This window comes from Hyla sarda, chromosome 2, assembly GCF_029499605.1.
Source record: "Hyla sarda isolate aHylSar1 chromosome 2, aHylSar1.hap1, whole genome shotgun sequence".
NCBI classification, from domain to species: Eukaryota; Metazoa; Chordata; class Amphibia; order Anura; family Hylidae; genus Hyla; species Hyla sarda.
In genome coordinates this window covers 43,216,818-43,232,153 of record NC_079190.1, presented here as the reverse complement: position 1 = coordinate 43,232,153, position 15,336 = coordinate 43,216,818, and the positions used below count along the sequence as shown (strand labels likewise).

General features: G+C 48.1%; 1 protein-coding gene across 3 annotated transcripts in view; it reads left to right on the top strand.

Annotated features, from left to right (window-relative positions):
• Positions 1-15,336, top strand: part of LOC130358420 (protein NPAT) — a 51,815-nt gene that overhangs the window by 18,672 nt on the left and 17,807 nt on the right. For 2 of the 3 annotated variants that reach the window (XM_056561656.1, XM_056561658.1), the window contains exons 7-10: positions 1,220-1,307; positions 1,417-1,531; positions 7,300-7,391; positions 8,251-8,335. The exons of the other annotated variant lie outside the window; for it this stretch is intronic. In XM_056561656.1, the coding sequence (XP_056417631.1) occupies positions 1,220-1,307; positions 1,417-1,531; positions 7,300-7,391; positions 8,251-8,335 (380 nt within the window). The remainder of the gene's footprint in view (positions 1-1,219; positions 1,308-1,416; positions 1,532-7,299; positions 7,392-8,250; positions 8,336-15,336) is intronic. 3 annotated transcript variants of the gene reach the window in all.

Below are 15,336 nucleotides of genomic sequence, written 5' to 3'. Positions count from 1 at the left end.
ATAAAAAAAAAACTGTGTAAATAAAAATAAATATATGTGGTATTGCCGCGTGCGCAAATGTCCAACCTATAAAAATATATCGTTAATTAAACCGCACGGTCAATGGCGTACGTGCAAAAAAAATTCCAAAGTCCAAAATACCGTATTTTGGTCATTCTTTTCTTTTTGGAACACAGAGCTCTCTTCTGACATCTCTGTCCATTTTAGGAACTGTCCAGAGCAGCATATGTTTGCTATGGGGATTTTCTCCTACTCTGGACAGTTCCTAAAATGGACAGAGATGTCAGCAGAGAGCACTTTGCTCGTGATGTCAGCAGAGAGCTCTGTTTTCCAAAAAGAAAATAATTTCCTCTGTAGTATTCAGCAGCTAATAAGTACTGGAAGGATTACGATTTTTTTAATGGAAGTATTTTACAAATCTGTTAAACTTTCTGGCACCAGTTTATTTAAAAAATAATAAAGTTTTCCATCAAGTACCCCTTTAATGGAGGTTGCATAAAAGGCTTAGCCCATGGACTGTAATAATTTTTAACGAAAGTGCCGTTGTGCCCACTCCCCACTGCTCGTAGCTGTGCCACAACATCCGTCCTAAAAGCAAGACCCAGCGTATTGTGTCTATGGCGCTGGGTTTTGAGCTGGAGACGGGTGCTATGGAGGATTAGCGGGAAGCTCAGTCTCCTATTGCATAGCAGGGACAACAGCACCTTTTGTAAAGGTATTTAGGCACCAAATAAAAAAAAGGTAATTCTAGAAATATGACTATTGTGCACAGTGCTGCACTATAGTATATATATTTTTTTTTCCATAAAAGTGAATAAAACATTACAGGTAGAGTTTTAAATCGGTGTGTTATGATTTTGCTTTGAACTATGTAAAAACTGTCCTCCTCGGAATCGTCAGAACATCAATGGAAATGTGAACAAAGCCTAATATACTTGCTGTACTTGCTAATTTGATTGGAATGTGTGTGTGTAAATGTGTGACCCGAGGGTGTGATGAACACATATGTTATATACCTAGTCCATCCATAGATTTACATTATTTAAGCTGAAACATCAACCTCGTTCTCAAAGATTCACTTATTAGGTGCAACAAGAACATTATGAGCTTTAAGCAAGTTTAGCAGTTTAATAAAAGAATACAACCTGTCTGAAAAAGTAAAGAACCTGTGTTTGTCACATGAATGCCTATCGGCAATCTAATGTTCATTCTGACCTAGTTGTGGAGCCTGCTCCAAGCAGTTCTACGGCCGGTACACAGAAAAAAACGCCACCTGCAGCCACCGCTTCTCCCATGAGACGAAAACAGTAAGTCCATCTATCTTATCTTACTTTTGTACACCTTTAGGTTTATTTTTCTAAGGCAATAAAACACAAGGTGCTTATTATACTGTCCTAATAAATGTATATTCTGCAGAGATATTCAGAGGAGACGACGAGCAGCCCAGTTGAGTTCGACTACAATAGCATCAGATGGAGACGTGTGTGAAGATGTTGATACCCTTCAAGCCATTGTTGACAATGACTTATCTGTAAGTAAATTCAAATAAGTTATTGATCTTTTTCAAGTTTAATAATTTATTTTGCGCCAAATTGAAGGGCATAGTTGTAGATGTAAGTCTATGGGATCATCTCAGTCATCTGCACTTTCTCGGTCGCTCTTCATTGGGGGACATTGATACTGATGGACATATGCTCTTGGCACTATGAGGCACTGACACTAGGAAAAGAAGTCGGCTCCTCCCTGGCATGATATAACCGCCCACTGGAAGTGAGATAATCAGTTTTAGCTAGTGTCAGTAGGAGGCAAGACACATGTCTGGGAGCTCCCCAGACCTGGTCTTTTTAAAATTATTTTCTAGTAAGGCAATACCTGTTCCCCCATATGCGACAAGGTGGTACAGAACATAAAAGTATGGGTCGTCGACCCCTTCTTGCCAACGGCCAGCACCTGGAGGTTGTACCCTTAGTCCTCCACTGCCCCTACTCGCACTGCTATCTTAGCCCGGTATGATGCATTGTCGCGATAAGCTGGTTGAAGACGCCTGAGGTGAGTATAGAAGACGGCGTCCGCAGGTGAGTGACGCCCGCACCTCTTTTAAAAAAAAAAAAAAAAAAGGGGACTCTCCTTTATTGTCCTTTATTGCGGGGCTCGCTCATGGTTTCATGGGAGGGCTGTATGTCTGCATACTAAGTCCCGTGGAGGACACATGGCCGCCCTTCTTCTTCCCCTGAGCCAGCTCATGACCCGGAGGCCAGGCAGCGCCTCTTCTACATTTTTCAGGGGGCTATGGCGGCACGTGGCTCCGCCCTTCTCCCCCTGAGAGCGCACGGATCAGGAGGCCAGGCAGCGCCTCCTCCAGGTTCGCGCACCCCATGGATCATTCCTGTATCTGGCGGGTGCTTACCCGGGTATGTGATGATGGGTCCCTCCACCGGCCTCTTGCTCCTCCTCTCCTCCGTTGCGGCGGGTCTTCGGCGCTCGGTTATCATTGCGGCTTTGTTTGCCTGCTTCCGGCCCCCTCTTGTCCCCTGGCCTCGGAGCTGTGCGGCACCTTAGTAGGCGATTCTTAGAGCGCTGCTCTGTACAGTCGCCGCTCCGAGGCTGCCACATGAGCATTACTTTGTGTCCCTGCATGAGGGACATGGTGTGGGCTTCCTAGCCCGTTCTATCTTCGGGGATCTGCAGACAGATTCAGTGCAAGGCGCCTTGCTCCCCACGCTTTCTATCTTTGTGTGTGTGTATGTATAAAAAAAAAAAAGTTAATCTCTGTTGCTGGTCTCTCAGACCATTTAGTGGCGTTTGGCTCTTGTGGCCTATACTTCAATTGTGCCTTATTTTGCATTGCACCCTTGTGACCTGGACACCTGTATACGGGGGCCCCTTTATTGTCTCCATCACCCTGTACGGGACCAAATATGACACATGACTGAGTCAGTTGAGGTATGCCTCTGGCATACCTGCTTTCGGCAGGGTTCTCACTCTGTCAGGCAGCGTATGTGACTCGCCGTGGCGGGTCGTTGCCAGGGATTTCATGATCCCTTAGAAGATACCGGGGTTACAGTCAGGTCTGTTTCTCCTCTACCCCCGATTGCTATGACATGTCTGTCATGTCCACCGGTGTTCTTGACATGTGCATACATTATTCCCTCCTCCACAGGCTGCCGCATCCGAGGCTACTGCCCCGGATCCCCACATCCAGTGCAAGGTCCAGGGCTGTGGAGTCGGACGAAATTTTGGGTACCTTATCACCAGTGCCTGGAGGGGCACTCGTTACGCCAGACCATTGTCTGGACGGTTTCCGCCGCCGTCGGTCTCCCATCTTTTACTACTGTGTGCATAGCTGTGGCTTCCCGCACCTCACTGTTGGTGTGAGGACCCTGTCAGAGGGTTCCTGAAGGCACAAGGGGCTGCTGCCAGTCAGCCAGCCATTAGCCTGCATGGTCTCCTACACCACTGGGTCGCCCATCAGATTGGCCGCACTCCTGTGCCCCACTTTCTGTGGGAGGGTTCGAAGGAGTGAATCTTCCACCAGTCAGACGGACGGCTGTCCGCGTAGTTTACTGCTACGTCTGGTCAACTACCATACACTTCCCACAACGTGGCAGAAATTCAGGTAACTCGCTAACAAGGAGTAGTTCTGAGTGAGTCTCCACATGTTGCTCCATGGGCCCTATACAATGCACCCTACTTTACCAGGTCCCGCTCCACATGCCTGCCACTCTCACGGCTTAAGGCTGCTAGCCCACTTTTAGTTTGTGGTTCTGAATGCGGGATCCGGTGTGGCCATGGCCCCTATGCCAGATAGCCAGACTGTCTGCATGGCTTTCTAATCCACCAGGTCACCTCCCCCATTCCTGCCACTCCCGCGACTGCAGTCTGGTGATTTCTTCCATGTGAAGTTCCACAAGTGGGTCTCTGTGGGTTCATTGGACCTTTATACCGGTCAGTCAGACTGTGTCTGCCTCCATGTCTCCTGCCCCACATGCTTCCTTCATCTCTTGCATTTGCGACAGCAGTCCTGGTGTTTGGCACCATTAGGAGATGGGGTGTGGGCGTCTCCTGCAGGTTCCATGGCCTTTCACATGGCCTTTCACAGCAAAACTTTGTTCCCCTTTTCTAAGAGTGCCAGGTTGGTCTGCTAGGGGCGTGGTTGTGACACACCATTGGGTGCTGAGTCTGTGTTCCATACTGCCGGACTTTTGGATGTCTGCAGTTTCCTTCATGTCTGCAGTCTTGGTACCCCACTACTATCGTGATGTAACCATGTCTGTGTCCCAACGTATGGCCTCGTGTAGAGCCCACCCTCCATTCTGGCAGCGGGGTGTGCCTCGTGCCTTCCTGTGATCTTGTTCTAAAGGCCTGTGCCGGTTGAGCACCTCTGTTCTGGCAGGGGGCCTGTTGGGGTGACACGGTCAGTTCAGCCTCCCCCTATGCATCCAGGTATCTTCCTGGGTTCCTGTGCAGGGTGGCTCAAGTGCCTGCTCTGTTGCATTAGACAGGACTAGGATGGCTCCATTGGTGCCCATCTGGTCCAGGGTTTCACCCCAATGGGGTGTTCCTCTCAACGCTGTTTGTTGCTGTGTGTGTGTGTGTATATGTATGTGCTTCTTCCCCGCATTCGTAGCCATGTCTTTGTTTCTTTGCCCAGCACCAGTGTCCAGGATTCCGATCCCTCCATATCTCTATATGTTGTCGCTGGGTTCCTTGGGGTTACGTCCACCCAATACTTTGTCCCATTGCCGTAGGGTGGCATTTCCCTGCTCCTACAGTGCCTGGCACACTTGACAATTCCCCTTCCACAGGGGGTATGGGGATCAGGGAGCTTGGCATGGTCAGTGCCTGGGTTTCCTCTTGGCCACCCCTTGTTTTTCCTCTCCACTAGGGGGACTATTTTGCTGAGCACTATCTTCTGCCAAGATGGAGCCATCTCTCTCTTCCCCCTATATAGGTGGGGTATCTGGCTACGCCCTTGTTTTTTGATAAGAGCATTCAGAAGAGCTTTTCGTTGGCTTTGCTTGTGTTCTTAGTGCCCACTATTTCAGCCTTTCTCTCTTCCTGTTTCTTGGTTATCTACTGCTGCTCATGCAGCCTTGGCGCTCTCCTCTGTTGGAGGAGTTTAGGCAATCATGTATGGTTCAGCGACAGCCACAGTCTGTTGTGTGGGTCCTCCCTCTGGGCAATCTCCCTTGAAGGGTGTGTTCATCCTTCCATTGATGGTGTCGGTTGTGCTACACTGACACCACAGTCTTCTAGAGTAACCTTCTTGTGTCCAGATCCTGGGAGTCCCTGTTGGGTTATTTAGTTTTTTCCCTCTGTTCCTGTCCTGAAGGGATGTTGCTTCGGAGCTCCGGTTAGTTGGGCCTTAGTGATGGTTGAGATCCCGGGCACGTGTAGTGATCCTGCCCAGACTTTTCCGCGATTCCATTTGTGGGGCGGTCTTTCTGTACCACACTTCTACTTGTCTCAGAAAGTTTTGTCTCCCGGAGCGTTTCTCGACCGTTGGGTTTACTTACCCTTCAGGTGTAAGTCTTCCAGGAGATGCAGGAACCTCCAAGTCTCATGTCAGCCGCTCTGGTGTTCCAGGATGCTCCTTTTCACGGTCTTCCGCTCATTCTTGGCCGCTTTTCCTTCCGTATACGTCTTCCAAGTGACTCACGTACCTCCAGTTCCCATGTCTGTCGCTCCGTGTTCTGCCTTGACCCTTTTTGGGGCGTTCCATTCCTTTTTTGGCTGTCATTACTTTCCGTCTCCTCCTTCGGGGTCCATGTACTCCCGAGATGGAGGGCGTTCCATTCCTTTTTTGGCTGTCATTACTTTCCGTCTCCTCCTTCGGGGTCCATGTACTCCCGAGATGGAGGGCGTTCCGGTCTCGTGTCGAGCTGATTTCGCCATCCGGGTGCTCACGGCGGCCCCTGGGACAGGGGTTTTAGGTCTGCGGATGTTCAGGTCATCGATCTTATGCACCAGGCCTCTCTTGAGCCAGTTTCCGTCTTTCTTTTTTTCAGTGGTTTTCTGGTCTCCACCTTCTGTGGTCACCTTCTGCTCAGGCGTACGCTGCTCTCCCTGGCATCTTTCCGCCATGTTCTCTTGAATCGGACAACTCTGGATGGGGTTCACTTGTTTTGCCCTTTTCCATCTTTGTTTCTCAGCCTAGCTAGCCCTCTGTCTGGTTCTGTGTTCCTTGAGGTTGATTTCCTACTTCCTTCTGGGATTTTTCTGGCCCATCTGGCTTCCTTGTCGACTTTTTCTTGTCTCTCTATATGGACCATAGGTTTAGTCTCTGCAAAGGATGGTCCCTTTCCTTGGTGTCCTAGTCCATCTCCATGGACTAGGGATCTTCCGGGAGCTCAGTTTCTGGGCTTCGGTTGTCTCTGGCCTCGGGTCTCGTCCGCAGGAGTTACGGACAAGTGGGTTTGGTCTTGGGACTGATTCCCCTTTTGCTGTTGGTTGTTCTTCCCACCCTAGGGGACTGCTTTGGTACGTCCCATCAGTATCGGTGTCCCCCAATGAAGAGCGACCGATAAAAAAGGAGATTTTTTTGTACTCGTAAAATCTTTCTTGTAGCCTTCATTGGGGGATACCGCACCCACCCATATCTTCATTTTTTTTTGTCCGGATGACCTTTTCTGGTTCTTTTTCTGTGATTCTTTTCCAGGGTCCTTCGGACTTATGTCTTTGTTGGCTTCTCCTACTGCTTTGTGATGAAACTGATTCTCACTTCCAGTGGGTGGGTATATCCTACCAGGGAGGAGCCTATTTTTTTCCCTAATATCAGCGCCTCCGATTGGCAAGAGCATATACCCCATCAGTATAGGTGTCCCCCAATGAAGGCTACGAGAGAGAGATTTTACGGTGAGTACAAAAAAAAGCTTTTTGGGACACAGGATATGGTGCATATTAGATTATTAGATTTTTGCTATTTTGTATGCAGGGTTTTCTTATGAACTATTACATGGGAGATCCACAGCAAAGGATGATCATTTACTATATCCCATTGTTCTCTGGTCATGAATTGTCAGATGAAGCATGTGTAATATTGGAATTTATTAAGAATTATAACATCTTGGCCAGTTTCTGCAGCAGCTATACTTCAACAATTTACTAGTTCTAAACGTAGTGCATTGTCATTGCCTGAATCCCTACTCTGCCCATGTATTTCCTCACACTAGGCAAAAGGTTGGATCCAAATTAATAGAACATTTTATTGTAGCAAGCTTTTACCAAAAGTACAGCAAAAACTTGATTTACCTGTAAAAGCAAGCTTAGCGTAAGTGACATTGTTCTTTTAAATTTCAGCAAATGGTGATTGAAAATGCCAGGGAAAAGATCTTAAGCAATAAGAGTCTTCAAGAGAAGCTGGCAGAAAATATCAATAAGTTTCTTGGAAGGTAAGAATGTGTGTTATTTTTGCCAGTTCACAGTTTTTCATGCTACTTGGATAATTACGCAGAATTTAAACAGTAATCGCACGGTAGCGAACGGATGTCAGAGCATCCTGAGGTGCCTGCTGTGACTTGACTATTGATACAGCCTACCTATTGCAGGCTGTACCGATAGAGCTCCGATCTAATAAATCAACCCCAGTGCTGGATTTACAGTTTACATTGCTTTATAGCAGTGTTTCCCAATGAGGGTGCCTCCAGCTGTTGCAAAACTACAACTCCCAGAATGCTCGAACAGCCGTTGGCTGTCCGTGTATACTGGAAGTTGTAGTTTTGCACCAGCTGGAAGAACCCTGGTTGGGAAACACTGCTTTATAGTATCCTTTATGCTGCTACTTCTGCAAGTGTACTATAGAGATATAGTAGGTAGGATCTTATCTTCTGTGTTTGTGCAGTGTATAGGAGATGTCATAGACTTTAGACTTCACCCACTAACTCAGGGACAATTGAGAATTAGACAGTCTGTAGAGGGGAAAACTGGTGAAAAAAACATCATAAACAAGTTATGTATTGGGCAGGAATAGTTCTGCGCGCACACGCAGGCACGCGCACATGCAGGCACACGCAGGCACGCGCACACACACACATGCGCGCGCACACGCACATGCGCGCGCACATGAGCACACGTGCACACACATATGCGCACGCACACACACGCGCACACGCACACTGAAACTGTTTAAAGTTGAAAGCTTAGCGATCATTTGTTTCTTTTAGACATTGTTTAATGTTAGTATATAATTAATATTTTATGTATAATTATTCATTGTTGGCTGTAATGCACACTGTTGTTTTGTTTCCTAAGTGACTCAACTGCACAGAGTACGAAACAGTCAGATGGAACAACTGCTGAGCAAGACCCCTCTATTGATGAGATCCTTGGCCTCCAGGTAATGTTATAACCGCTGTCACCGATCTTGACAGCTTTTTATTTTTTTTTATTTTTTTTTGTGGGGAGGGTCTCTTCTTGACCCATAATGTACAGTTATGTCATAGGTCAGGTGAGGGAATATAGCTTTGTCTTGCGAACTGAGCTGCTATATGTATCTGACACCTGACGGTAATAACTGACATCAGATATAGGTCTGATGCTGGTAATTGAACTGTTTAGATGCCTTGATCACTGAAACAAAACAGTTTTTAGGCGAGTTCTTGGTGGTCTGATCCTCACCTACCGGTTTCGATGGCAGTCCAAGGCCTTCCCTAGGCCTCCATAGCGCCTATGACAGATCTACTGATAATATACAAAAGGGCAGTGCACACCTATCAATAACAACAATATTCTGTATAAACTATTAATCTTTTATCTGCAAAATAATGTACAAAAATACATGGATCCAAAAACACACAGTACAATAAATACTATTAAAATTGCAGAGCAACCTCCTACAAAAACATGAAGGGAGGATATAACCATTCTCAAGAGGGCATGTTTATAAATGGTGGGCAGATAATACTGCTCGGTCCATCCAAAACCCCAACCTCATGTGTAAACCATAAATGTGGCTAAAAAAACAATACCTAGTGTACAGAATCAGATTGCACAGTATAACATCAAGGCAAAGTAATGCTACTCAATATACAGGCTGAACTGGCTACCCTACAGAGCATGAGTATAGCAATGAATGTAAAGGTAAAACATGCCAACCAGTGCTCGATACCAGATGGGGATTAGACGAATGCACTTATGGACAGGTCACAACATGTGCCCCCCACAGAGCCCCCATGTGTTTAGTTACTGTTAGGCAACTTCCTCAGGAGTGTCACGAAACATGTGTGGCTCTGGGGTGGTGGGGGGGGGCACATGTTGAGACCTGTCCATACCTGCATCCGTCTAATTCCTGTCTGGTATCCTGCACTGGTTTTCATGTTTTACTTTTGCACCCATTGCTACACTTATGCTCTGTAGGGTAGCCAGTCCAGCCTGTGTATAGAGTATAGGGTATCATTACTTTGCCTTGATGTTATACTATGCAATCTGATTCTGTGCACTAGTTATTGTTTTTTCTGCCACATATGATTTACACATGAGGTTGGAGTTTCTGACGGACTGAGCAGTACTATCTGCCTACCATTTATACACATGTGCCCTCTTGCGGGGGTTATATATTTCCCTCATGGTTTTGTAGGAGGTTGCTTTGGTTAGAGCAATTTTAATAGTTTTTAATTGTGTGTTTCTCTATCAGCTCCATTGGGGGAAACAGACAATGGGTGTATGCTGCTGTCTCTAGGAGGTATGACACTATGGCAACAAGAAAAGTCGGCTCCTCCCAGCAGGATATACCCGCCTCCAGGCCCTGAGCTAATCAGTTTTAGCTTAGTGTCTTAAGGAGGTGGACATGGTCTGGAATTCTCCAGACCAGGTCTTATGTTTTATTATTTTCCTAGTTAGGGAATGTGTTAGTTTTTTATTCCTTTTTCTTTCATGTTTTCAGGTGGGGACTCAGGAACTGCGGTTCATTGTTTCCCCATTGCGATTGAGGGGGCACAGACATTGCGTATATGCGCTGTTAACCCCCTCTCGCCAACGGTCAGCGCCTGGGGTTGTACCTCATGTGTCCGGGTCCCCCTATTCCCTGCTCGCCTTGCTCGCACATGGTAGCTCGGCGTGATGTAGGTGACAAAAAGCTGACTGAAGACATCACAGAAGACTCCATTAGGTAAGTTCTTCTGACTGAGGTGAGTATATATTCCTTTCTCCCTTAGGTGCTGTCTTGCAACCTCTGGAGACCCTCGGTTTTTGGCCCACCTTTCAGGGTCTAATGGGGCTGGCCTGTGCTAGGGGCTTTATCTGGGGCAAGCAGTGGCATATGGGATGAATGGCTCAGTTTATTCTTATGCACTCGCGTGTGTGTTTTACTATGTGGCTGACAGCCGCGGCGCTTATATATACTGTACTTTCGCTTTCAGCAGCTGACTGCTGCCGGCAAATATGAGTCTCGTCTGCTCACTTCCCCGCGAGTGCATATGCGAATGACATGTGCGCCCGGGGCAAGGAGCGGACGCCATTACTGCATTTCTTCGCCGGCCGGGGCGCTATAGCTCCACCCACAGGCCGCCGTAGCTTACTGGAGGCGCGAATCGTCCTCCAATCAACGTTGTGCTCGCGATTTTAGGTGTCAGGGGCCAATCAAACAGTGTCCCTGCTCCAGGCACGCCCTCTCTGGCTATTGGCTAGTCTGTTTATCTGCATAGAGCGGAGTTCTCATCACAGCAGCTGCACAGAGGACACAGATTCGGGTGAGAGAGTTCTTTTTTTCATTAAGTCCGTACCCAGAACAGTTCCTCCCTCTAAACAGACAACTGGAGTGTCAGTTTCCTATTTTGTCTGTAAGGGCTGTAATTCCAAAATGCCTGGTTCTGCTGAGCCCACTTGCTCTGCCTGCTCCACTGCTCCCCCAGACCCCCTGGTACCCCCGGATGCTCTTTCAGTTCCGGTGGATTCGACTGCCCCTCCAGCCTGGGTTTCTTCCCTATCCCAATATATGGCTGACTTGACTCAAGTCTCCCGTTCGGTGGCTGAGGCCTCCCGTGACGTGGTGTCTGCCTTGAAGAGGTCTGCCCTGCGCCGGCCCTCTAAAGGGTCCCGCTCCTTTTCTCCACATACTTCACGCTCTCACAAGCGTACTAGGGGTGCTTCTTCTGACTCTTCCATTGAGTCTTCAAGTAGACCCCCCCTGTGTCATCTGGTCACAAACGTCGCTCCTCCAGAGGACGTTCCCGGAGTCACCGCTCTGCCTCGCCAGAGCCGCGTACCTGGTTAAGGTCGCCCCCCCCCTCCAGGGCTGCCACCACTTGTTCATATTCTCCTGGTGAACTGGCGAATGAGGCTCCCGAATCAGCATCTAACTCAGGAGCGCTCGGATACAGTTGAAACGGTGAACTCATTGGTTGCGGCCATAAGAGACACCTTCCACTTAGAGGACCCAGGATCTTCGGACGTGACTCCTGAAGTATCCTTTCATCGTGCTAAACCAGCACCTCAAAGGTTCAGCTCTCACGCTGAATTTGACACCCTTCTGGAATCTGCATGTAAACATCCGGACAAGAGGTTTCCGGGAATGAAGAAGGTTCAAGCGCGTTACCCATTCGCCAAGGACCTTGTCTCTAAGGTGGTTTCCCCTCCCTCGGCGGATCCACCAATTTCCCGCCTCTTTAAGGCTACTACAGTGCCGCTAGCAGATGCGTCTGCCTTCAAGGATTTGACGGACAAGAAGGTGGAGTCCTTAGCGAAGTTTGCCTCTGATTCACGGGAATCAATGGTTTTTCTGGATCTTGAGATTTTTAAGGATTCTTTAAATAACATTCAAACGAGAATGCATTTTAAAAAGAATATTTTACCTAAACACCCTGCTTTGACCTACCAAAGAGCGAGGTCATTGCGCAATCACCTCGCTCCCAGTAGAATAAAATCCTTGTATGAACAGGTTTTATGTCCCTTTATTTAAAAATAGTAAAATGGGAACCTTCCGGTGTCAAAAACCTAGATGCCTCTGTTGCAACATGATACCTGAGGATGGGATAAGAAATTTTACCTCAAGATCTACGGGTGAAAATTTCTCCTCAAAACAATATAATACTTGTGCCTCGATGTATGTGATTTATTTAATCACTTGTCATTGCGGAGCACAGTATGTGGGACGGACGGTACAAACCCTCCTTGCACGCTTAAATAAACATCGACATAACATTACCTCCAAGTTCATGTTGCACAGAGTTTCAAGACATGTCTCTTTGTGCCATGGAGTTAACTACAAAAATATTACTGTCTGTATTATTGAAGCTATTCCAGAAAATAATTTTAATCTTTTCCAAGAGTTAATTAATAGGTAATCTTACTGGATTTTAAAAATGAACTGTTTACACCCGGAGGGTCTTAATGAAACAATAGAAAGAACCAGTGTTTGAGATGTAAATTTTTTGATCCTGTATTTTATTTTGTACTATGTAATATATGTTTTTGTATTCTGGGCGTGGTTAGACGGGGATGTCATATCTGCTTGAGTGACGTCCCTATGTAATCCTTTATATTCTGCTATTCTTTGTATTATGTTCACGCCTGACGAAAGGATCAACCCTATCCAGAAACGCGTTGTGTGAAAATAAACTAGTTCTGCATACCTGTTTTCTCCGGTCCTTCTACCTGGCAGCGCGATCAACACCTTCCGTCTCCTTGTGTGTTCCTGTTTTCGTCCTGATTGTTCACACCGTGCCTGGCGTGGGAGGAATCGCTGCAGCTGTGTATCTTGGATTCCTTTATGCTTATCTGAGTGTTGTGCCTGCCTTGCACAACTGCCGAGGTTAGCGCATATTGATCCAATATCCTGTATATACTTTAAACCTATTTACACATTGGAACGCTCTTTTTGTCTCTATATTTGTTCTAGTCTCTCTCCCACCCAGTCTCTGATCTTCTTGGGACTTCAATACAACACTGCCTCTGCCCGGATTTGCCTTCCGCCGTACAAACGTCTGACTCTCCTGTCAGGAGTCCGCTCTCTTCGGGCACAGGCCCCAGTTTCCATCCGCATTTGCATGGAAGTCTTGAGTCGGATGGTAGCGGCCATGGAGCCGTGCCCTTTGCCCAGTTTCATTACCGTCCCCTTCAACTGGCGATTCTCTCTCAATGGGACAAATCTCCTCTGTGTCTTGATTGCAAGATTGCTCTCCCTCGTCGGATCCGTCAGTGTCTGCTCTGGTGGCTCCACTCCCCCCTTCTTCTTCAGGGGAGATCATTTCTTCCCCTCCACTGGCAGGTGGTGACAACAGATGACAGTCGGTCGGGCTGGGGCAGTGTGTTCAGGGACTGGACGGTTCAAGGCCTCTAGTCTCCCCGGGAAGCCCTTCTTCCGATAAACATCTTGTAACTGAGGGCGATTCTTCTTTGTCTTCTTCATTGGGAGTCCCTGCTTCAGTCCCGCCCTGTCCGTGTCCAGTCGGACAACGCCACGGCCGTAGCGTACATCAATCGGCAAGGAGGCATTCGCAGCTCGGCAGCCATGGCCGAGGTGACAAAAATTCTCCTCTGGGCGGAAAGCAAGGTTCCGGCCGTTTCATGGTTTCACATTCCCGGTGTGCTCAACTGGGAAGCGGACTTCCTCAGCAGACCCCGGCGAGTGGTCCCTACATCCAGAGGTCTTCGCGCAGATCTGCGACCTCTGGGGCATTCCTGACGTGGACCTTTTCGCGTCCCGGCACAATCGGAAAATTCTTCCATTTGTGTCAAAGTCCCGGGACCCCCTGGCTCTAGCCGTGGATGCCCTAGTGATTCCTTGGGCGGGGTTTGCCCTGCCCTATCTGTTTCCCCCCCTTCGCTCCTTCCCAGGAAGCTCAAAGCGGAGGACGTTCCCGCCATACTGGTAGCTCCAGATTGGCCCCGAAGGGCGTGGTACGCCGACGTGGTCAGGCTCCTGGACGATGCTCCGTTGCGCCTTCCACTTTGTCCGGACCTGCTATCTCAGGGTCCTCTTTGCGACCCCAATTTACAGTCGCTGGATTTGACGGCATGGCGGTTGAGACCGCAGTTTTGAGAGCCCGTGGTTTCTCTTCCCAAGTCATTCGTTCCATGATCAGGGCTCGCAAGCCCTCCTCGGCAAAAATTTACCACCGCACCTGGCGGTCTTATTTTCGTTGGTGTGAAGCTCAGGTCTTGTCTCCTGTTACCTTTTCTTTTCCCCGTCTTCTCTTTCTTGCAGTCGGGATTGGAATTGGGGTTGTCTCTCAGTTCTCTTAAGGGTCAGGTTTCTGCCCTTTCTATTCTTTTTCAGCATCCACTGGCTTCTAATTCTCGCGTCCGGACCTTCCTTCAAGGAGTGGCGCATGCTGCCCCTCCTTATCGGTCACCTTCTCCCCCTTGGGACTTAAACCTGGTTCTGGGGTTCCTCCAAGGTGCCCCCTTTGAACCTCTTAGGGAGGTGTCCCTGCGCCTCCTTTCTTGGAAAGTGGCATTTCTTGTTGCTATCACCTCCATTCAGAGAGTGTCTGAATTGGCAGCTCTCTCCTGACGTTCTCCGTTTCTTGTGTTTCACCAGGACATGGTTGTCTTCCGGCCAGATCCTTCCTTTTTGCCTCAGCCTTTGATCTCAATGAGGACATTGTCCTTCCGTCTTTTTGTCCCCCTCCTTCTCATCCTAAGGAGCGTTTACGCCACAAACTGGATGTGGTTCGGGCTGTTAGGTCCTACCTCTCTATCACCTCTTCCTTTCATCAATGCGATTTCTTTTTTGTCCTTACGGAAGGTCGTCGTAAGGGTCAACCTGCTTCCAAGGCCACCATTTCTCGGTGGATCCGGTCTGCCATTTCGGAAGCCTATCGCTGTAGGGGGGGAAGATTCCTCCCTTCAGGGTTGTGGCTCATTCTACCCGGTGCATCCTAGGCTCTCCAGAACAAAGCTTCGGCCTTGCAGATTTGCAAAGCGGCTACCTGTTGTCTTTGCACACTTTCTCGAGGTTCTACCGGGTTCATACCTTCGCATCGGCTGATGCTAGTCTGTGCCAAAGAGTGCTGCAGGCAGCAGTGGAACAGCCGTCTGCCTGACTATCTGCTCACCCAAGGGACAGCTTTGGTACGTCCCATGGTCTGTGTCCCCCAATGGAGCCGATAGAGAAAAGGAGATTTTTTAACACTTACCGTAAAATCTCTTTCTCGAAGGACACATTGGGGGACACAGACCATGGGTGTATGCTGCTGTCTCTAGGAGGTATGACACTATGGCAACAAAAAAAGTCGGCTCCTCCCAGCAGGATATACCCGCCTCCAGGCCCTGAGCTAACTTTTTTTGTTGCCATAGTGTCATACCTCCTAGAGACAGCAGCATACACCCATGGTCTGTGTCCCCCAATGGATCCTTCGAGAAAGAGATTTTATGGTAAGTGTTAAAAAATCTCCTTTT